Here is a 22,623-nt window from a genome sequence, read left to right as displayed (position 1 = left end):
GCCTGTGACATCCCTCCTGAAGTCTGTGATGCTATCTTGGCAGCTAGGCATTCCTCCACCAAGAGGCTATACACTTGCCATTGGAAGATATTTGTGTCTTGGTGTTCCGACAGAAATGGTGATCCCCTTTCTGATCCTCTTTCTCAGGTTCTTCTGTTCATTATCTCTCTTGTCCAGCAGAGCTCTGCTCTGAGCACTTGTAAAGGTTATGTTTCTGCTGTCTCTGAATTCCTGATTACCTGATCAGCCCTCTCCTTTCAAATCTCCTATTGTACATAGGTAATTGAAAGGTTTAGTTCATCTTTTCCCCCCTTCTCTTTCTGTAATGCCTCAGTGGGACTTGAATCTTGTGCTTACATTCTTAATAAGAGCTCCCTTTGAGCCACTTCACAATTGTCCCCTGGAGGTACTCACCATCAATATGGCTTTCCTTGTGGCTGTAACATATGCCTGACAAGTTAGTGAGCTACTGGCTTTATCATATAAGCCACTCTATTTATCCATCCATCCTGACAAAGTGGTGCTTCGCACAGGGGTTACCTTTCTTCCAAAGGTGGTCACGCCCTTTCATGTAGGTCAGTCCACCACTTTGTCTACTTCTTACCCCCAACCCCCTTCACCCTTCCAAGGATAAGAAGCGTCTCCATCATCAGGACCCCAAACGAGTGCTGTCACTCTACCTTGACCGCACATGAGAATTCTGGTGAACAATCAACTGTTCGTGGGGTATGTCGGAGCTAAAAAGGGTCATACTGTGCAAAAAAGGACCATCCCCAGATGGGTCATGCTCTGTATTAAAATCTGCTATGCATTGGCCAAGAAGCAGCCCCGGACGGCTTGCACCATTCCACTTATTCCACCAGAACCAAACCTACGATCACTGAATTAACACGTGGAGTTTCAGCCCTGGATATGTGCCAGGCAGCAATGTGGGCCCCCCTGCACACGTTTACTAAACTCTACTGCCTGGACAGTCAGGTCCATCGTAATGGGCATTTTGTCAATTCGGTTCTACAGGGCATCCTCCTCGAGCATTGGTAGGCAGACCCACCTGCAGGGATGGTATTGTTTGGGCATCTATTCTAGGGGCAGGAATCTGCAGCTTCATGTCTCTATCAGATGAACAAGTTACTTACCTCTGGTAACGCCTAATCTGGTAATACTATATCTAGCTGCAGATTCCTTACAGACCCACCCATCCTCCTCACTCTGCAAACATATTTCTAGGGAGAGGGCTGTATTCCTTTCAGGGCCCTAGTTATCCAGAAGAGTGGTCAGTGTTTTCATGGCTGCATACTTCTGGGGCACAAATCATGAAAAGAAACTGACATCAGCGCAACTGGGTAGTGCCTTTATAGGTGCTGCGGACGTCACTTGTGGCGCTGACGACGCATGCAGAGCCGACCGACACCACCTAATGGCGCACAGGGGTACTGCTCATGAAAAATCTTTCAGATCCTGTCTGATGCCTGGGATAATTCTAAGATAGATATAGGGGGTTATTACAACTTTGGAGGAGGTGTTAATCCGTCCCAAAAGTTACGGTAAAGTGACGGATATACCACCAGCCGTATTACGAGTCCATTACATCCTATGGAACTCGTAATACGGCTGGTGGTATATCCGTCACATTTGGGACGGATTAACACCTCCTCCAAAGTTGTAATAACCCCCATAGTCTCTACCAGATAAGGCGTTACCGAAGGTAAGAAACAAAACTGATGTAAATCCCATCAAATCGTGAGGGACCTGGGGAAATTAGTAGAACAAGGAACAGAGGTCCCCACTTGAAGGAATATGCAAAAATTTGTGGAGTCAAATCACAATTTTAATCAGTTAAACAATTAAAAACACAAATACGTCATTGAGTGCCAGTGCAGAACACCGTGTTTTTGTGTGGCAAAATAACAAGAACACAGCCCATCATAACAAATCATATATTCAAAAGTAGGTCTGTGGTATAATCAGTTGACTGCGTTTCAATCCTCAACTAATACTACGATCGCCATCAGGGCTCTAACATTTATCAAGATCCCAAGACCATATGAGCAGGCATTAAGAAGCGTAAAAACTCCCCAGCAGTGCACACAGGCATTGACATAGAAAGCCCTGGCGTGTTGACACAAAATATGTGAGTGAGGATTGTTGGCTTCAGTGTAGCAGGAGAGCAGAGTAAATGTTTTGCTACAAAGTCAAATTAGATGGAGAATATGTGAGCATGACTACAACTTCCTTTGGTTCAGCGACGAAACAGTTCCCACATCCCTGGCCTGTCCCTCAATCCCATCTTATGTAAAGGGCGGCTCCTCCACTAAGGCAGAGAAGCGTCCCACCACTGTTTTCAGAAGAAGAAACATAAAATGATAATAAGGGATCGTTATTATCATTTTATATTTTTCTGAGCCAGGATAGGGTGGGGTGGGGATGGAGGGAAGAGTGGTGGTATGCCCACCTTAAGTGAGCATGTCTGTTTGGCTGGCCTTGTTGGGCCAGCCAAACAGACATGCTCACTTTGCATTTCTCCACCTGGCTGTATTTTACAGCCAGGAGGAGAAAGTGCACACGGTGCCACTCCCTCCGTGAGTGCCAAACCAGGCCACTCACGCAAATCATGGTGCTTCTGTCATGCTAGTGACAGCAGTGTCATGATTAGCTGAGAGGAATTTGGAAGCCTGTGTGCTTCTAGACAAAGAGGGCAACAGAGGAGACGAATGTGTCTTCCAATCTGACCAGGTAAGTGGGTTTTAAAAAATGTATATGTTTTTTTTTGTTTGTCCCGCCACCCCCGTCTAGTGGCCACGGCCACCGCTTATGTGGTAATGCTTCTGTAGAATGCAGGATGGTGTACACGGGTAAAATAAAACCTTGTCACATAACATCATTAATCCCCAGTCTCTGCCACAAAGTTAACACAAATGGATGGTGTACAAGGTTGGAGTATGAGTTTAAAGCAGCCCTGAAAATGTTTCAATACCAACCATGTATTGCTCACAGCAAGCTGACTGAGGGAGAGTCCTCTCTCAGTAGGGGGTCTGAACAATTTTACCTCATCTTCAAGATTATTTCTCTTTAAATGGGCTGAACGATTCATTATTAGCATAATTGTCAAAATATATAGGATAAAAGCCAGAGTTCTTAAAGCCAGCTTTAAAGAGAATCTCTAGACATGGTCCGACATGGTCTGATACTCCTTTGAAGAAGGTGTGTGTGGTGTTTGTATAGTTTGAACCTAGGCAAAAGGCAATGGAATTGTGAGCAGGGTCAAAGGGAAGCTTAAACTCAATAAGTGTCAAGGGAGGTCGCTGATTAGTGAACGGTTAATTTATTGGGATGTGGTGTTCTTTCAAGAAATGTGTCTTCAACCCTTTCCTAAACTGGAGTAGCAGTGGTGCTGTTCTTATGGGTACAAGAATATCATTCCTGATCTAGATGCACAGATGGAAAAGGTTTGCTGCTTTGTTTTGTTTTTATACATCTTAGTCTGCAGCCTGATGATGTCCTGGCTGTGAGTGTGCATAAAAGCAGCAGAGATGGTGATCTTGGGTGCATGAAGTTCCCAATTTCTGCATGTGCTAGCAAATCATGAAAATGCCTTTAAGCCTTTGTTTGCTGTTCATTCAAGCCTGCGATTGCAGCGAAATGGGCAGATGTTCTTTGCGTCCATCGCTCCTTAAAAGCAGCCCACGTCAACCAGCCAACTAGGAGTTTCAAGCTCAGGCATGGGGATCTAGTTCCCTGAGGAGGAGGCAGTGGCTATGCAGGATCCCGATACATTCAGCTTTTACTAGAAAATGTATAGTCCTGGATAAAAGTATGCTTTAACTATTCCATCTCATGGTTGCTATGTTAACATGTGTGGCACTGCTTGATGTGCCATAGCTCACTCACTGCCTGATCGCCAGTCTCCATCTCACCGAGTAATCCTGTACTGCCTGTGTGACTTTGCCTGCTCCCTGTGATACTGCGTGAAAGGATCTGAAGGACTGCCTCACTGTTTATTAGTTTGGCTGATGTATGCTCCTGTATCTATCACCTTTGTGATCTGCTCCAAAGGCCAACTCACTGCTTTAATTTATCGTACTTGTGACTTCGATCCAGCACCCCAGTTCACCGTACGCTGCTGCATCACCAGTTGGTCTGGACCAGTTCTGTGTGTGATAAGGTATCACCTGTGAGACGACTTCCCTTGACTTGGTTCTCCAAGTGATACTGTATCATCTGTTCAGCAGGCGCCAGATCCATGTGGGATACCAGGTTACACGTGTGGTCTGCTTTGAATGTCAGTACGATTCTGTTTGACCTCCCAGAGGCCAGCTGCTGCCTGTGTGTTCTTGCATCACGCGTGACCTTTTGCCATGGCTACAGCTCACTGTGCAATGATTCTTATCCTACGAGATTTAATTAACAATGCAATTTAGTATACAACAATTCTGTTTGTTGGCATGCCTAAATGTACTAGCATTACCAGATCGAAAGAAAAAGGAATAAATAGAAGTAAAAGTCTTCGGGGTGGGGGGGAGTCTGGGGGGGGGGGGGGGGGTGGCATATATTTATTACACCAGACTTTTTCTGGTGTCGCGCAATACTTTTTTTTTTATCCCAGGTGAGCTCACGCTGAAAAAACAAAAATTTGAAGTGAAGTTGTGTAATGCCAAAGATGTTTTGTGAAGTTCGCTTGTGTAATTAAAGGTTTGCCGAGGCCCGGTTTACATGTTTTTGTGGTCTGGGTATTGTCAATCGTTTTTAAACGTACTTAGACTTTTGTTTTCATTATTTTCTTATGCGGTAATAGTGTGCCTTTTCTGTCGCCGCTCCGTAGTCACCTTCTAAATGTTAATGTATAGTCATCGTCGTGCAACTTTTGAAAGTCTCTGATTTCCATTCCAAACATTTATCTTCACAATATAGCTAGCGTCGTGCTTGTTCGATGGATGTTTCAATGTGCGTCCAAACTGACATGAACTTGTTTTGGTAGTTCCGTGGCCCGTTCACCATTTGGTGTGGTGGTGTGCAGGATCCAACCTACATAGAAGCAGGGGTGGTTCCTTTAGAGGGGCGTGGGTGCTTTGACCCCCTACTGCAAGTCCCCACACCTTAGACACACATTATTTTTCCTGATTACCTTCTATCGCACTGCCATTCATTTTCCCCCCATTAGGGGCATGGCTACAGCGCTCTTTTTGCCGGATTGATTTTGACAACCAGGAGTAGTTAACTGAACTGTGCATGTCAGTTTGGACGATGTTTTAGCTTTGGCCAGCCTAACATGCATAGTTCAGGCTTCTGATCTGATGCTACCAGCGAGTTTGAAGAGAAGCAACACAGCCCCATCAGTCTCCGATAGAGCGCTGAGTTTGCCTGACATAGCCAATCCTGGCCATGCTCTTATGCTGTTTACTATTGTAAGCAGCATTAAAGCAGGGCTTGGATTGGCTGGTATTCCTTTGGGCTTTCTGTACGACCAGCACGCACATGTTTAGAGCCAGACAGCACGATGCGGGAGAATGTGACTTGGGCTGCACTGGTTTGCATCCAGTTGCCTAGGTAAGATCATGTTTATTTTTACCTGTATAACCGATGGTAAACGCTTTATAAAGAGAATGTGCCCCTATCACCTCTGCAATGCAGAATTCAATTTGTAAAGTAAAGGTGAAAGGACAAATTCTATTTATAAAACATTTACCATCCATTACAATTTTTTTTAAACATTTATGTGCATGGCCCACCACTTTCAAAAGTCACAGTTCGCCGTTGCACAGTAGACACATGGAAGAACACCCAGACTGTAGACCCTTCTGCATCAAGAGTTCTTGATGCTAGGGTAAGGAAAATAAACAGAAGGGAACAATGCCCTAAGTAACCCTTCAAACCACATGAACTGTGAAGAAGTAGGTATCTCAGAAATGCAGTATCTTTTTGGACCACTTAACACATAGCCATCCAGCCATGTGGACACTGTCGCATAGGTTCTCATCCTGAGACTACTGGATTCAGGGGGCAGGATCACCTGTATTGCGGTAGACTGAGTTTGAACCTGCACCATGTGACGCCTGTCGGCCTAATCTGCGTTTGTTCCGGTTAACTAGCAGTGCCTCATCTCCACCCAAGAGCAGGGATGCTTGGGGCAAGTGGGCCCATGACATAAATCACTCCTCTGGGGAATCGTGGTCACTCAGATCTCATCCGTTTCTCTCAGTTACATTAGTCTCACATATGCAAGGACAATCAGAGGCAGAGTAAAGTTCAATAAGGTTTTATTGTAGTAACTGCACCTTAGATTATAAAGCATGTATTGCAATAACTAGGACGATAAAGCACAATGAGATTAGACTTGTGACAAGGAGAGTAAAACACAAGAATAAAGCTACCATATTGTCACTAGAGTTTGTGAGGATAGTTCCTACCTAAGCTATGTTAGAGCACAGCATGTTAAGCTCTAATTCTGCCCTTCAGGTTCCCCATGGGAAGACATCATCCCTCATACATGAGCAAGAGCCATGCTGACTACATAAGCAGCCGTAGTGAAGCAATCTGCATACAGTCGTGGTCATGTGGCTGGAATCTCTCTCTAACTTTTAAGGTAGTGTTTTTATAATAAAACATCTGAGGTTCCAAGAAAGGCTCCCCATGTAAAAGTGTATATATTTCTGTGAACATTGGAGACAAAGTGTACTACTTTTGCCGGCAACCTATCTTACTGCAGCCTTGAGAAAAGCACAGAGTGAAAGAAATGTCTTTAGGAATGCAGTGCTGACCTAGGCGAAGAACAGCTAGATAGAGAAAATAAAAGAAGACCGCAAATGTGGCTACTTGTTAAATAATATGACGAAGCTAAAATAAAACATATCTAGATTAAAGTGCATAGAGGTAGGCCTAGATTGCTAAAATAGCATATCTAAACTATAGCTAAAATGGCTACACAACAATTGTGTAGAGCAAAATGTGGCCCGTGGCCCTTTCTTTCAAGCCAGTTTCACTGTGATCAGCCATGCATTTACTCTAAAATCTGTGACAGGAAAACTGTTGGTGATAGGTAAACACAGCCTGGTAACAGGCACAAGAAATATAGATTCAAGCCACCGAGCTGTGGAACTATCTTCCTCAAGCCTGGAGGGAAATGTAGCCCCTTCTCTAAATCTTTCAAAATCTGGCTTTCCCTAAAACCAAGCCATGTCACAGTTGCGACTTCTAGTGAGTTTTAGCACCACAGGAATGCACCCTTAATTTCATACACTCTTCTTGAAAGACTCCTCCAACATAACAGTCAAGGCCTTGTTAAAACTATAATGTGACATACAATTGTTAAGAAGATAAAATTCAACCGTTGAAATGTGCGTTGTCTGCCATGGGAGAGGGCATATTGCTTCCTTGCACATTTTGTCCTTGAACACTTTGGCACTGCCTTTAAAGATGCATTATCATAAATGGGATGGAGCTTTCACAGTCAACGTTTAACTTTTGCCAGGAACTGTACTAAAACTGCAAGTTATGTGTTGTTATCTATTAGACTACTGACACCTACCCAACGTCTTCTGCAGAACTGGAAGAAGGGTGCCTTATTTTGTGTTTGTTCCTCCAACCTGGATAGCATCTTAGTGCTGGTTTTGAAGCCTAAAGCAAAAACCCTGCCTGATCCTTTGTTTGGCCGTCCATTGTTCTTAACGCTGCTGTGCTCCAGGATTTATACACCAACCTCACTAGCATCATAATCACGTTTTTAGTTATATTCACTGTGAGCACTATGGAGGAACACTCGTAGACGTTATTTTTTGTTATGTAGATAAATTGTTCTTTATTTCATTTTCCAAAATTGCCAAACGTTATTGCTTCTAGTCAACCCATGTTTCATACAGGCCAATATGCCCCAACTTCTTCAGGGCTGTATAAGGTACACTTTCAAAGTTTTTATGCTCTCTTGCCAAACAATAGGGTCCAAAATAGATCATCCGTGTCTTCTTTGAACACAATGGCAAAATAAGGCTATAGTATGGGCCCATCAGTATTTAATAGTCCAAGAGTTCTGAGCAGTTGCTCACCACATCCCCGTGCTGTGCCAACATATTTTCTCTGGCTACCTTTTGACTTACAATGGTACTAATCACTTTTTTGTCCTGTCTGCTGTGGTGATGTTAGTCCTTTGCAACACTTACTATTTTGTTGACTTGTTTTTTCTGGGACTTTTGGCCACATATTGTGTTATTGTATACTTAATAGAATTCCAGATCTGTATTCACTTCAGTGTTCATCTCACTAATTACCCATAAGTCCTGTCTGTAGCCCCTCAACTGGGATTGATTCCTTGGCTGAACTTATTTATTTATGTGTTCAACCTGGGCCACTAAGATCATGCGTCCTCCAAATCCTCATCTGAAGTTTGCTCACCCTAGTTTTGCGCCATTCTTAGAAAGCACTGATTGTGAATCACTCCCTCCTCCTACAGCCTTTGGCAGTGTCTGACCAGGTATTTCTCATGTCCAAAGAAGTCATGAATAACTAACATTAATTGGCTCATACACATCTTGGGTACGTGATTGAACTCAGTGAAAAACGTATATTCCTCATTCACTTCCTATCAAGCTCTCCTTTACTCTTACCTGCGATGGTTGGAGGCATTGTACAGACTACTTTGACTTTTAAAATTCTTCCCACTGACTTCCCATTTGCAGCCTTCTATATTAAGACAGCACAGTTTGGGGCTAAATTCACTATGGCTTGTTTGACACAGTCACACATGACACATCAACCTGTCACTCAGTATTTCCCTATGCACGAGGGAGGATAGCCCTGTGAACCATGTATTGCTACTCCCTTACTCTTTTTCAAGTTTATTATTTCACTACTCCATGCCCTCTGTTCCACAGCAGGACTGAGGCCATTGTCCGCCTCATTTACTCGTGCCACCCTCTCATTGTGTCCATTCCAGTCTCACTAATATTTCCTGAAACCCTCCATACCCTGCTCCTCTTCTCGGAATCCTTCCCCTTCTAGTATCTAAATAAGATACAGGACCTAGTGGAACTCTGCCAATGGGATGCCTTGTCATAGAGATACGATATCAGTAGCTCGACAACATTAATGTGGTTGTTGATTTGCCTGGTAGTAGACTCTTGAGAGAATATGACTGAAGTCTTCATGCGTCTGTGAATGTAGCTCTTGAATTTATGGAACATGAGCAACGCCAACGGCTGATGTGCACATGGACACCAGCAACAGGGCCCCTGCCTGTGTCTGGTTGAAGGTTGGAGTGTGAGTTTAAAGCAGCCTTGAATGTTTAAACACCAACCCTATATTTCTCACAGCAAGCTGACTGAGGGAGAGTCCTTTGTGGTCGTCGTGGAGGCCAGAAGCAGTGCTCAACACTTCCGTTCCTCACTCCTACCTAAACTTTGCGAAGATTTCCCATTCACCTAATTCTGAGCACTTTTACTCCAGGCACTGATGGTACAGAGGAACTCTTAATGTATCCTTTATCAGCCTTACCCAGCCTCTGATCATAGCCACATGTCGGTTCTCTGACCTCCAGAGGTTCTTAACTCGAAGGTAGTGCATACATGCCATCAGTCCTGCAGCCAGGGCGGACTCTAGCAGTATTGATGAACAATGTAGCATTTTGCTTTATTTGTTTACCTCGGGTATATTTCTGTGGCATCACTGTGGACAGGGCAAAATGTGTTGGTGGTGCTGAAATGAGAGTGGTGTGCCCTTTGCAGCTTCTCACACGGTCCCGCTGAAGTGCAGCAAGAGAAGCACCTGAGGCTTCCCACTTAAGGTCACAAGATCTATACCTGCTGACTCCCTCTGCTGCTCGCAAGCATTTCCTCCTTATTACCATTGCGGATTCCTGCTTAGTGGTCCTTGGACACTATACTTTGAAGCCTACATTAATGTGTGTCTCATGTCAGTCACCTACTCAGACATACCTTGTGGTTCCCAGGCAGCTGGAGTGTACTCAACGAGGAATGTATCCGATGAAATGAGATTCACCGTTACTGATGCTTAGGTCTACCACGGTATGGTTGCTCACCAGTCTGGGCATTGGTGTTTGGATGTTGGTCTCTCATTCCAAGTTCCGGAGTGACACCGAGAATACAGGATTGGATAAAAGAGGTCGCAGTTACTTCTGCTTCTAGACTGCTGTGCTTGCCTCTCGTGTATTGTCTGCTCAGACTCTACCCACAAGGACTGCGGCTGGGCGCAGCCTGTTACATTCAGCCTTCACGTTCCCAAGATTCACGAACACCTGAGCGTGGGAAGCCAGCTTTATAATTAACGATTTGTTTTCTTTCTCCCCAGGTACATCGAGATCCTAACGGAGCATAAGCCGAAGATTGTGTGGGAGCAGCAGATCGCCGAGCACTATTTTGAGTACAAAAAGTACGTTTTCTTTTCCTCTCCTCGCCTCTTCTTTGCCCCCGCACATTTGTCATGTTACATGTGGTCTTGCTCGTCTGCCAGGGTGTTACTGTGAAAGATCAATGCACAGGAGCCTTTCTTCTCCAGACACACACACACACGAAATGTCCATACTTCTTCTAATGGACATCTCAGGAGCTCTCTCCTCTTCCTACCCAGGCTTCATCATTCCCTCCCTCCCAGTCTTCTCCTCAGGCTCCAGATTCCTTCTTTACTGCATGTGCACTCCACCACTCTACGCCTCTTTCCCAGGCACCCGTATTTTACCCTACTCCTTCCACAACATGTATTCCTCTGCAGGCTACAGGTATCACCACTTCCTCTCTCCCTACCTCCTTCCCCTTGTCACCCCTCAATGCACAGCCTTCTCCTTCTCTCATTTCCGGGCTCTAGAATAGTTATATTGACCAAACTTGTCTTCTTCCCAAACAGTCTGGTCCTCTCCAGAGGTTTGATTTAAAATGACACCTAATTATTCCCCTCCCCAGACTCACCACTAGTGCAGGTCTGGCCTCCTATCCATTGCGTTTTCCACTCAGCCGCCGCCCCCACCCCCATCTCGCCCCCATTCGATACTTGCCGGCTCGCTCTGCTGCTCACAACCATTTCCTGCCTATTACCATTGCGGATGCCTGCTTCACTCATACTGTTCCTTGGAAACTGTTCTTTGAAGCCTACAGTGGTATGTGTCTCCTGTCTTACCTCACTGTCTCTTCTCTGATGTCCTTTCCCTCGTCCCTCTGTTCCCTCACCCCACTCAGCTCTTGCATCTCATCAGCTATTTCTGTGCCTCTTTCTTGGCGGTTCTCTTTCACCCAGGATTCTTAATTTCTTCGTTAGCACTCCTCCTCTTGGATAGACTTCTCCCTTCTGCCCTCGATCTTCAGTTTAAATTCTCTCCATGGGTTTCTCTCTTTTGTCCAGTTCTCCAATCCCCAGCATCACAACACCTACGCTTTCGCTCTAGACTCTGGCCACTCTGTCACATCACCTGCCTCTGTGCTCTTCTTACTGCCCCTCAAAGTCTCTTCCTCTTATCCACACCGCTCGACATCTTGCTCCACAGGACGTTGTTTTCCTGCTTACCTGTATGTGAACACGAGAAGCCGAATCGATGAAAGAAAAACACGTGTATTGTGAACCAGCTGCCCACCCCAACACACCCTGCACACATCCAGCCTGGGCCTTCATTTCCACCATGCAGCGTGTGCCCAGCTCTACGGGGCCTGTCGATAGTAATGTTGGATGTTGCCCCAGGGCCGTACGTGCCCCTGCATCCCAGTCTCAGCATGTACAGTCCTCGAATTACTTGCAGTCAGGAACGAACGGGTCCCCTGGCGGAGTCTCCATGGCTGAGCACGCTGTACTCCAGCACTCGCCAAGACAGCACTCCTGGGTGCACAGACCCAGAACAAATCAGATGAAAGCATTTTAAAATAGCTCCGGCCTATGTACTTCTTTCTGTGGCAGCACATCAATGGTCAGAGGGCTTCATGAAGATGTGCTGAAGCCTGCTCCTCAAGCAGATGCCCGCAGCAGTGCCTATTAACCCACTTCATGCCGACAGCCTGGCTTGTGACCATCTGTAAAGCACCTAAGAGCTTGTGTTATCTTCTTTTAGTGAATATGGTAGCAAAGTGCATGTTGGTGCACCTGCTGTCGAAATCTGCGTTGAAGCTGCATGTCTCCGTTTTAAAGCCCGCCGCACTAACTCTGGAAGTTGCAGCTGATACAGGGAACCCCACAGAATTTCGTAAATTAGCAATCCTTTTTTCTTATGGTACTACAGAAATATAGATTGTAGTTTTAATAGGTATTTGTGGGGCTACTGCTGTGCTTGTATGAGCGGCAGGGCTTTCCATAGGTGTCCTCCTAACGAGTGCCGTGCCTGTGAAACTCTTCAGCAGTATCTGCAGTAGACATTTCCACTACTTGTATGCAGTCCAGCTGTCAGGAAAGTCCTGCTTTTGCAGCTATTCTTTTGTTACTGATGTTTACAAAAAAGCCATGGGTGGAATGCTTCGATTAACCTCATCCACAGGCAGTTACTTGGGGCTGCACCCAAGTTCGTCTTTTTTGTCCCCACTATGCCAACTCAGAATAGATCTAGCCATATTCAAATCAGCTTTGATCCTGCTCCAGTAGGAACAGTCCAGCCCAACTGCCTTATCAGACCCTGTCCAAACCGGAATATATGCAACCAGAGACTAGTTTAATCGTATATGAGCCTGTTAAGTCAGGTGTAGCTTGGTTCCGATGGCACAGTGAGAACAGGAACCATGCCTGACCATACTCGTCCCAATTAGGCCTTCACAATGAAGAATGCAAAAAGTGATGGGTGGAATTCTTGAATTACACTCAGCCTCTGGTTACTACTCCGGCCACATTCCAGTTCATCTATTTTTTTTTGCCCTGCTCCAGGAGGAACAATCCAGCCTGAACTGCAAAGCCAAGTTTTCTCCGAGCCAGAACACAAGCTACCCAAGACTTATTTCAGCCTCTTCAGTCAATGTAGCTTAGATTCAGTAGAACAGTAATTACAGAACCTGCATCTGGGTATACTCATAGCAATTAGGACATCAGAATGAAGAATACAAAAAAGTGATGGTTTGATTGCTTGAATTAACTTTAACCATTGGTAATTACTCCTGGCCATTGGCATTTCCGCCTTGATCCTGTCTAATAGGAACCTGAACTGCCAAGGCAGATCCTCTCCAAACCACGAGAAACATAAGAACGGGCTTGGCCTATTTGGGTCTCTTCAGTTGAGTACCGCTTGGTTCGAGTGACACTCAGGGGGTGTAGCTTCAGGGTTTTTTTGGGGTGCCACACCCCACTAATACATTTATTTTCTGATAAACAGTCAAGTACAGGTGCTTTCAGCTGGGTATGGTGAGAACTCTGTCGGATTTCATCAGGAATTTTTGCATACACACAGGCAAAACACACACTCTTTCACTCTATGTTTTGAAAGTCCTCAAAAATGTTAGTTATTTTACCAAATACTGTGTTTTCTCTCTTACTCCTACCAATCCACATTTCTCTCTTTTTACACTGCCCTCTCATGCAGCCTGGTTGTCGTCTAATATATTTGAACATTATATGCTGTGTGATAGTTGAAAATCGGAAGCTCACCCCCTGCGCCCTCCCTCCTCCAGTCTTGACCAAACTACACACCTAGCAACACTGTGACCTGGAGCCCATGTCTGAGCATAGCAGTCACGGCGTGGCAAATAATACAAAAAATAAATGGAAGGAATACTCAAATTAATCTCAGTCACAGGCAATTACTTGGCCCCACATCCCAGTCCATTGGTTTTTGTTGCCAACCGTGCTTAGGCCCAATCTTATGCAAATCAGCCTTGATTCTGCTCCAGTAAGAACAGCCCAGTCTGAACTGCCAAGCCAGCCCCTTCCCGAACTGGAACACAAGTTACTAAGACTGGTTTCATCCTATATGGGCCTCTTTGGTTAGGTGCAACTTGGTTCCAGTGGCGCAGTGAGTACAGAACCCAGGTCTGGGCATGCTCATCCCCCTTAAGGTGTCACAATGGAAAATACAAAAAAATTTGATGGATGCAATTCTTTAATTAATCTCAACTGCTGCTTTCCTCAGTGCTACCTCAGATTAGACCCAGCCATGATCAAATCAGCATTGATCCTGCTCCAATAGGGTCTGTTTTACTGTCACTCAACTTTCCTCCACCTCCTGCCTCATCACCGCTCGAGCTGCTGGCTGATAACACGTGGAGACTATTGCCAGACTCCTTGTTTCCCTTTCTACACTACCTCTTGTCCATGATTTCCACATCTGTCCATGATTTCCTTTCAACTAAGTGCTGTTTTCCGGCCGTCGAAAATGGGTGAAGCTGTTTATGAAGCTTCTGACCTTCCCAGTACACCGTCTGACTTTTTACCTTGAGAGTCGCTTACAGATTCCACGTGGTTGACCTGCATCAGCAGCAGAACCTTCTCTAAGTACCTTATCGCTAACCTAATTCATTTGTTGGATGTTTAACTGGCACACACTGGCCTAGGACTCAAAACTAAATTGTTGCAATGCATTGTTTTTCTGAATTGTTAACACAAGCATTAAATAGTAATGAACAATGCATTATAAGTTAGTGTTGCAGATCTATGACTATTGTTTTCTTGTTCCTTTCAGGAATAAAAGTGGGAAGCATGTTGTGTTCTACCCATCATTAAAGGTAAGGCCTCTTTGTGCTTGTTGCCAACCGTCTATCAACTGTAAAAAGAAACAGGTACCTTTTGTGTTGATTGTACACTGCTGTCTCCTCAAAGAACAATCTGTTCAATCCCATGATTCCTAGACATCCTGTCTGGGACCGTCAGGTTCGCACTGGCCTTTACGGCAGTCAGGCAGTGCCCGATGGACTGGCTTGACAGATCAGTGTGTGGCCTATCTTTGGCTCTTGTGGGTCTGTTTTATGGTCTACTGCACCTCTTTTTATGTTGTGACTTGATAGCTCAGTTGTCTCCAGACCATTATATGAACATCACCAGAGAGAGGCTTTGGTTCCACCCACATGTTGGGAGCCAGGAGTACATGTTTTGATTGGGCAATAGTTGTGTGCTTCCACAAAAAAGTGTTTACCCTTCACACAGCTGTAATCGTTTTGGCTATTTATCCTGCCTGAGGGTGAACTTTCAACCTATTAGTGTCTTAGCTAATCAGACAATTTATGGTGTTTTTTCTAGCAGCAGATTTTTCGATGTGGCTTGACAGTGCATTCATATGCCTGATCTATTGGAATAGTCAATGCTCACTACTGTTGATTTCCCCGTATATTAAAACAAATGTTGCTTGCAGCAAGCTCAGATCCATCCAGACTTCCATACCCTACACGGTGCCCTTGGCTCTGGAGGGCACCCAGGGATCCGTTCTCAGATCTGAAAGGGGGTCAGTTGTGCCATTCCAAACTTCCCCAATGACAGTCCTGATGTTGATGCTCCTGACACTGCCCAAGCCTATGGACGGCATCAACCCCATCCTCAGTACCGACTGACATGGAGCCGGACCAGCGTCGTGTGACGCCAATTCCAAATTCGGAAGGGACTTTGCTCCCCAGGTTGTAACCTGACCCTTATTGGGTTGGGGTATGGTAAGGATTGGGAGGGGTTGTTTGACCGTTTAAAATACCAGCTTGAAGACCTTATGGACTGGCGTTCGGACCTGGGAGAAGGCAGTGGATTGGACTCTTCCCCGGACGATGGCATGCTTTCTCCCCCTACCATAGGACTATGGAGGAGGGAGTGTCCTACTCCATGGCGGTGAGAAGAGCTGCTGAGGTTCTGGGCCTCAAGCTGCCTTCAGTGGCAGTCAGGACTAACATCCTATCTGAGGTGCTTCAGCCCAGGCCTTCCTCTTCTGACCCCCTTTTGCCCTTTAATGAATCCCTCACTGATGTCCTGCTGGGGACTTGGTCCAAACCCAGCACAAGGGCTCCTGTTAACAGGACAATCACCCGCCTCCATAGATCAGTGCCTAATGACCCTGTGTTCCTTACGCAACACCCAACTCCTGAGAGCTTGCTTATCCAAGCCTCCACTCTCCCAGGCGCATTCCCTTTCGCATCCCGGATAGGGAACCCAAGAGACTGGATCAGCCTGGGAAGAAAATGTTTTCTTCCTCCAGTTTGGCATTGCGGTCCATAAACAACGCATGCCTTTTGGGCCGTTACACTCATACTGTATGGGACACTGTTGCCCAAGTGCTGCCACTGGTCCTGGGAGAGGCCCAGACCATTCTCTCCCAAGCTGCTGCTGATGGGAGAAATGCATCAAAGTTCCTGGTTCGATGTGGACCTGATACGACGGACTCAGTGGGTAGATCGGTTGCATCAACAGTGGCCTTAAGGCGTCACGCTTGGTTGAGGATGTCTGGCTTTTCGGGGGATGTCCAATCCACACTTATGGACATGCCATTTGATGGCATACATCTCTTTGGAGACAAAGCAGACTCGGCACTCAAGCGCTTTAAAGAATCAAGGGCTACGGTCAGGTCCGTGGGACTTGCAGCTGCCCCTCACCCCCCTCTCTCTGCTTTAAGGCCTTTTCGTGGCTACGGAAGGGGCGTCCAACAATGTCTTTTTCCCTCCAGCCCGTGCCGCGCATGCTCCCATCCTCTGCGTGGCTGGGGATGTGGGATCCAACATCCTTATAGATCAGGGGGCCAGCGGTCTGCCCACTCACGCTGCAGCCTCCAAACCTTCCTAGTCTGACGCTTCTCCATCAGGGACCAGCCGGAGGCAGGATTCGCAATCACCTGCCCCACTGGCTATCCATCACGTCAGCCAGGTGAGTTTTGCAAATAGTCCAAAGGGGCTTTTTCCTCCCCTTCAAGACTGCCCCTCCTTCCATGCCACCACCCCACGATCGGATATACAGAGGATCACCTGGCCCTTCTCCACGAGGAGGTTACGGCTCTTTTGGCCAAGGGAGCCACAGAGAAGGATCCCTGTGCCAGAAGTAGGTTGTGGTTGTTATTCCTGCTACTTTCTGATGCCCAAAAAAGGACAAGGGCCTCCACCCTATCCAAGACCTCCAGTCCCTCAAAATCTTCTTCAGGAAGAAGTTAAAAATGCTCACTCTGGTTCAGGTCTTATCTGCTCTGGACCCTTGAGACTGGATGGTAGCATTGGACTAGCAGGACGCCTATTTCCATATTCCCGTCCTGCCTGCCCAAAGACGTTCCTTGCTGTTCACAGTAGGCCACAATTATTTTCAGTTTACTGTGCTCCCCTTTGGCTTTACCAGCGCCCCACGGTGTTCACCAAAGTGATGGCAGTGGTTGCAGCTTATCTGCGCAGGTCAGGAGTTCCAGTCTTCACCTACCTCGATGACTGGCTGTTGAAGGCGGGCTTAGCCCAGGCTGTCACCTCCCACCTCCAGAATACGGCAGACCTTTTGCATTCAATAGGGTTCACTATAAATATGCTGAAGTCGCACCTGACTCCCTCTCAGACGCTCCCTTTCTTCTGAACTGTTCTGGACACAGTGCAGTTTTGGGCCTATCCTCCCGAGCGGTGAGTCCAGGATTTTCAGGCTATGATACGGATGTTTCAGCCTCTATCCGGGGAGTGAGAATGACTCTGAGGCTGCTGGGTCTCACAGCCTCCTACGTCCCACTGGTGACACATAGTAGATGGCATATTTGGGCTCTGCAATGGGACCTGAAGTTTGAGTGGATGCAGATTCAGGGGAATCTGTCTGACATGGTGTGGATATTGGAAGGAACTGCGCAAGCTCTGGAGTGGTGGCTTTTGAACCACAATAGGGTCAGTGGTAGATCCTTCTTCCTTCCCTAAACAGATCTGATAGTAGTGCCAGATGCGTTACTCCTGGGATGGTGCGGCCACATGGAACAGGCGGAGATCAGAGGCGCCTGGGCTCCACGTCAGTCTTTTTGGAGAACAGGGTGATCAGACTATCATTGAAAGTATTCCTTGCCTCTCTCAAAGGGAAAGTAGCGCAGGACAACACCACCGCTATGTGGTGCTGTAACAAGCAGGGCGGGTGGGGTCGTGGACCCTTTGTCAGGAGGCTCAGCACCTCTGGACATGGCTGGAGCATCAGGGCATTTCCCTGGTTGTTCAACACCTGCCGGGCTCTCGGAACGCCAGAGGGGATGAACTCGGCCATCAATGTCTGGTCAATCACGAATGGAGTCTCCATCCGGAGGTGGGGTAAGGTCTCTTTCAGCAGCGGGGAAAACCTTGGTTAGATCTGTCCACCAATGTCAGCTGTTTTGCGCATTGGAGTTGACAAGGCAGCATTCGCTTGCCATGCTTTTCGTCTCAAGTGGAACTCACGCCTCCTGTACGCCTTTCCGCCCACATCACTTATGCTCAGAGTTTTCAAGAAGATCACGAACGACCCAAGTAATCCTTATTGCTACAGAATGGGCAGGAAGAGTCTGGTATCCCCAGCAGCAGGGGATGGTTCTCCACCCGAACCTGTCCAGTTTCCGCTTACTTACGTGGAGATTGAGTGGTGGCAGTTAATAGGTTTTGACCTTCTGCCCGAAATCTGTAACACTATCTTGGCAGCTAGGCATCCCTCCACCAAAATGGTAAATGCCTGTTGATGTAACAAATTTGTGACATGGTGAACAGACAAGACTGTTGGACCCCCTCTATCTGAGGTCCTCTTGTTTATACTTTCTTAAGGCCAGCATTGCTTTGCTTAGGGCACCTTCAAAGATTATTTGTCTACTATCTCTGCTTTTCTGAGATTACCTGACCAACCCTCTTTGTTTAAATCTCCTATTGATAGTAGATTCCTAAATGGTCTTACCCATATGTTTCGCCCTTCGCCGTTCATAATTCCTCAATGGGATTTTTAATCCAGTTCCTTCCTTTCTAATGTGTGCTCCTTTTGAGCCATTTCATAACTGTTCGCTCAGGCTTTTAACTTTAATAATAGCCTTCCTTGGTGCCATCACTTTGGCTTGCAGGGTGAGCGAGCTGCAGGCCCTTTTTCAAAGCCACCCTTCCTTTCCATCTATCTTGACAAGGTGGTGCTTCGGACCAGGGCTCCTTCTTACCAAAAGTGGTCACACCCTTTCATTTGGGACAGTCCATCACCTTGCATACTTTTTACGTGCCCCTGCACATCCTTCTTAGGAAGAGGAGGAGACCCCACCGCCTGGACCCAAAAAGAGCATTGGCATTCTACCTTGATCGTACCAAGGAGTTTTGGGTGAATGATCAACTCTTTGTGGGTTATGTGGGTGCGAAGAAAGGTCGGGCAGTGCAGAAGACGACTATCTCCAAGTGGGTCGTTCTCTGCATTAAATTGTGCTATGCATTGGCTAAGAAGCAACCCCTGGAGGGTTTGCGTGCTCAATCTACTAGAGCAACAGCTGCAACCACTGAGTTAGCACGCAGAGTTCCAGTTCTAGACATCTGTCAGGCAGCAATGTGGACATCATTGTACACGTTCACCAAACACCACTGCGTGGACAGTCAAGTCCCAAGGGATGGGTATTTTGCCCGTTCGGTCCTGCAGGACATCCTAGTCTGATCTTAGTTTGCAGACCCCACTCCGGGGATGTTCTTGCTTGGGTATGTATTCTAAAATAAGGAATCTGCAACTAGAAGTCTCTATCAGATGAACTAGTTACTTACCTTTGTTAAAATATTATCCAGTAAAAACATATTCTAGTTGCAGATTCCTTGCCGACCCACCCATTCTCCCTGCTCTGCGAGCTGATTTCTAGGGAAAGGAACTTCCCTTTCAGGGCCCTAGTTCTGACTCACCAGTGGTCAGTGTTCTTTATGACTCTGGGCTTCTGACAGAAAGTGGTGAAAAGAAACTGACGTCAGTGCACCAGGGTGATACCAATATAGGTTCTGCCACATCATTCTGGCGCACACAATGCCAACAATGGATGCGAAGCTGACCGGCGCCAACAAACAGCACCCAGGGGTACTCCTCAAGAAAAATCTCCAGATCCAGACTGATGCCTGGGGGAAATTCTAAGGTAAAGAATTTGGAACTAGAATATATCTCTACCAGATAATGTGTTACTGAAGGTAAGTAACTTTTCAATTCTCTAACGCGGGGCCACTTTTATTTTGGAGCCTTGTGTACCATCAGAGGTCAGAGCATGTCTGAAAGCCTAGATTCAGACGCATACACAACTCAACCGGTGCCCTGCCCCATCCCTTTCAATGGGTTCTGGAGTTTCTCTTAGGGCTCTCCCTTTTTGCAGTTCAGGTAATGAACTCTATTACAGTAATGGCAAGCTTGTGTACAAATCCATACTTAGTCACATGTAAACCATTAGATTCTTAAGTATTGTGGAGCGAGTTTGGAATTCAACTCTTTGTGCACAACAATGTCCATCCCTTCTCCCCCTTTTAAATCAGGAAGGTGTTTATGAATCTGGCCAATAAGGGAAATCGTTCATGAATCCTTAAATATAAAGTTGCTTTTCTGGCTGAGAACATCATTGGTTATAAGAGATCCTCTTGACTGCTATGGTAGAAGGACTAAAGACAAACCTATTGATGCCATACGATGAAAGTGGTCTGTTTACCACTTTGTTAATGCTTTGAGAAAGAATTATTGGATTTCATGCCGTGAATAGGTTGCTTCAGTATGCATGATACATATATAATTGCTTCTGGCACAAGCAATTAAATTAACCACTCTAGGCTAGATCAAAACACTGAAATGGTGTTTCAGCCTGTAACAGTAAAACAATCACCAAATCACTCCTTCAGCAATACAAAAAACGAATACAGATTAACGTAAAGCAATTTTCAAGATCATCCGCAACATAAGCCACTCATTCCCCCAATGATGCACATCTCTGTACCTGTTGTCTATTGAAGCATGCATAGGCAGGGGCATACCCAGTGGGTCTCGCCTTTTTAAGCAAGTGCCGAACTGTTGGCTCTCTCATGGGGTGCTGAGTGCAAAAGAAAAATGTAGCTCCTCAAATGTGAGCAGTGTAAGGATACAAGAGAGCCATTCAAAAGGATCATAAAGAGGCTATGCTCTACGGTAGGGACAAACACAAGAGGAGGAAGGCATACCATTAAATAAGAAGGAAGCGTGTCAGAGTGACAGTAAAGGCAGCATTTGGTTAGCAGTGGGCTGACTGTAAGCCCACTGTAAGCGCACATTAGGTCTACTGCAACTTGACTAATTGTCGTGTCTAGTAGGATTGACCTAAAGAACTCCTGTTGCGCAACTCCTAATAAAATACTGGAGCTACAGCATCCTTCCACTCACCACATTCCATCACACTTTCATGTCACAATCCAAGGAATTATACCCTTCTTAGGCTTGACTCTCATCTCCCCTTCCCGTTTGAGCATGTAGACTCCAAACAATTCTTTGTGTGCCCGGTTTTTCTCATGTAAAGACAAATCAATTATATTGGGAAGTAGCAAAGACTGTCTTCACCTGTGCCAATATCCTGAATATCCTATCTTCATGTGCTCCTGATACATGGAGCCAGACGGGGTTGGGAAGAAGCCATGGTCCCTGAAAATGTCACCTTGCAGACACAATTCTTGCTTACTATGCTCTTTACTGTCACTTGCAGTACCTCTGGCTCACATGAAGATGGCTTCAAATACTTGAATGATAAAATAATTTACTATGCCACCAGATGCTATCTCTGTTCCCTCTTCTTAAATCAAGAGCACATTAAAGAGTCAACAGTGGCACACAGAAGTGCCCATGGCTTTTTTTGGGGGGGTTGGGGGGATATGGCTAGATTATGAATCATGTATCCCCAAGTGTCCCTTCTTAGGCGAATCTCTGCCCCCCCCCCCCCCCCCAGCCTTTATAAGGGGTAACTGAAAACACACTTAACTTATATATTACATCCTCAATGGACAAGAATTGCCTCAAGTCAATTAAGTTTGAGGCGTTGTGGTATTCTGATCTCAATATTTACTCACCCTTTTAAATTTCAAGAGCTCCCAGCACTGTAGAGTAGGGAGCACATGTGAAAATCTTGACTATTTGTGGATGTAGGAAAGCAAGTGCTGGAACATTTGAATATTATATTGAGGTCAAATAAATCCAAATGATTTCTTCCCTTAATTATCTGCACTGTGCGACTTCACTTTGCTGAGGTAAAGTTGTATTCCCCGGGACATTTGATGTAAAGTATTATGCACAATTTTGAGATCCAGTCCCATTGATACAAACCAGCTAGAAGTGCAACCTTCTTAGTGACTTGGAAACAACAAGAGCGCTATGAGCCTGACCACATTGATCCTTTGCGAATTTCCATACACAGAAAATTGTCAAATGCTACAAGGCCAATTTTTCTGTTTAAATGAGAGAGTGGATACTTCTGCATTTGAAAAGCTGCTCAATGTCCTGTTTTTAAAGGACCCAAGGTGCGAACAGATCGGCTTCAGAAAGTCTATTGAGGCAAGCTGCATGGAATTTCAAGCAGGTCTGTGTTTTGAGGTTTGGCGATTAAATCCGATATAGAGTTAAAATTGAAGATTAATGTTTACTGAGATCTTTTTTCATGTTTTGTGTTTTAGAGCAGTGGCAGAGAATTTACTAATTTATTGTTTAGCTCTAAAGAATAAAGAGCGATTTTACTAATACAATGATACTCATACCTGTAATGTTAACTTGCATTTTACTTAGGGCAGGATTCAATTTCCTTTTCAAGGACAAATGTATGGTTTTCAACATTTGGTGGCTGGT

At 45.7% G+C, this 22,623-nt stretch overlaps 1 protein-coding gene across 3 annotated transcripts in view; it reads left to right on the top strand.

Annotated features, from left to right (window-relative positions):
* CHID1 (chitinase domain containing 1) overlaps positions 1-22,623 on the top strand; it is a 1,285,476-nt gene that overhangs the window by 1,252,090 nt on the left and 10,763 nt on the right. For all 3 annotated transcript variants that reach the window (XM_069223131.1, XM_069223132.1, XM_069223133.1), the window contains 2 exons: positions 10,294-10,374; positions 14,579-14,621. In XM_069223131.1, coding sequence (XP_069079232.1) covers positions 10,294-10,374; positions 14,579-14,621 — 124 coding nt within the window. The remainder of the gene's footprint in view (positions 1-10,293; positions 10,375-14,578; positions 14,622-22,623) is intronic.

Source organism: Pleurodeles waltl, chromosome 3_1 (assembly GCF_031143425.1).
Source record: "Pleurodeles waltl isolate 20211129_DDA chromosome 3_1, aPleWal1.hap1.20221129, whole genome shotgun sequence".
In the NCBI taxonomy this organism is placed as follows: domain Eukaryota; kingdom Metazoa; phylum Chordata; class Amphibia; order Caudata; family Salamandridae; genus Pleurodeles; species Pleurodeles waltl.
The sequence above is the reverse complement of the archived record's forward strand: the minus strand, read 5'-3'. Positions and strand labels throughout refer to the sequence as shown.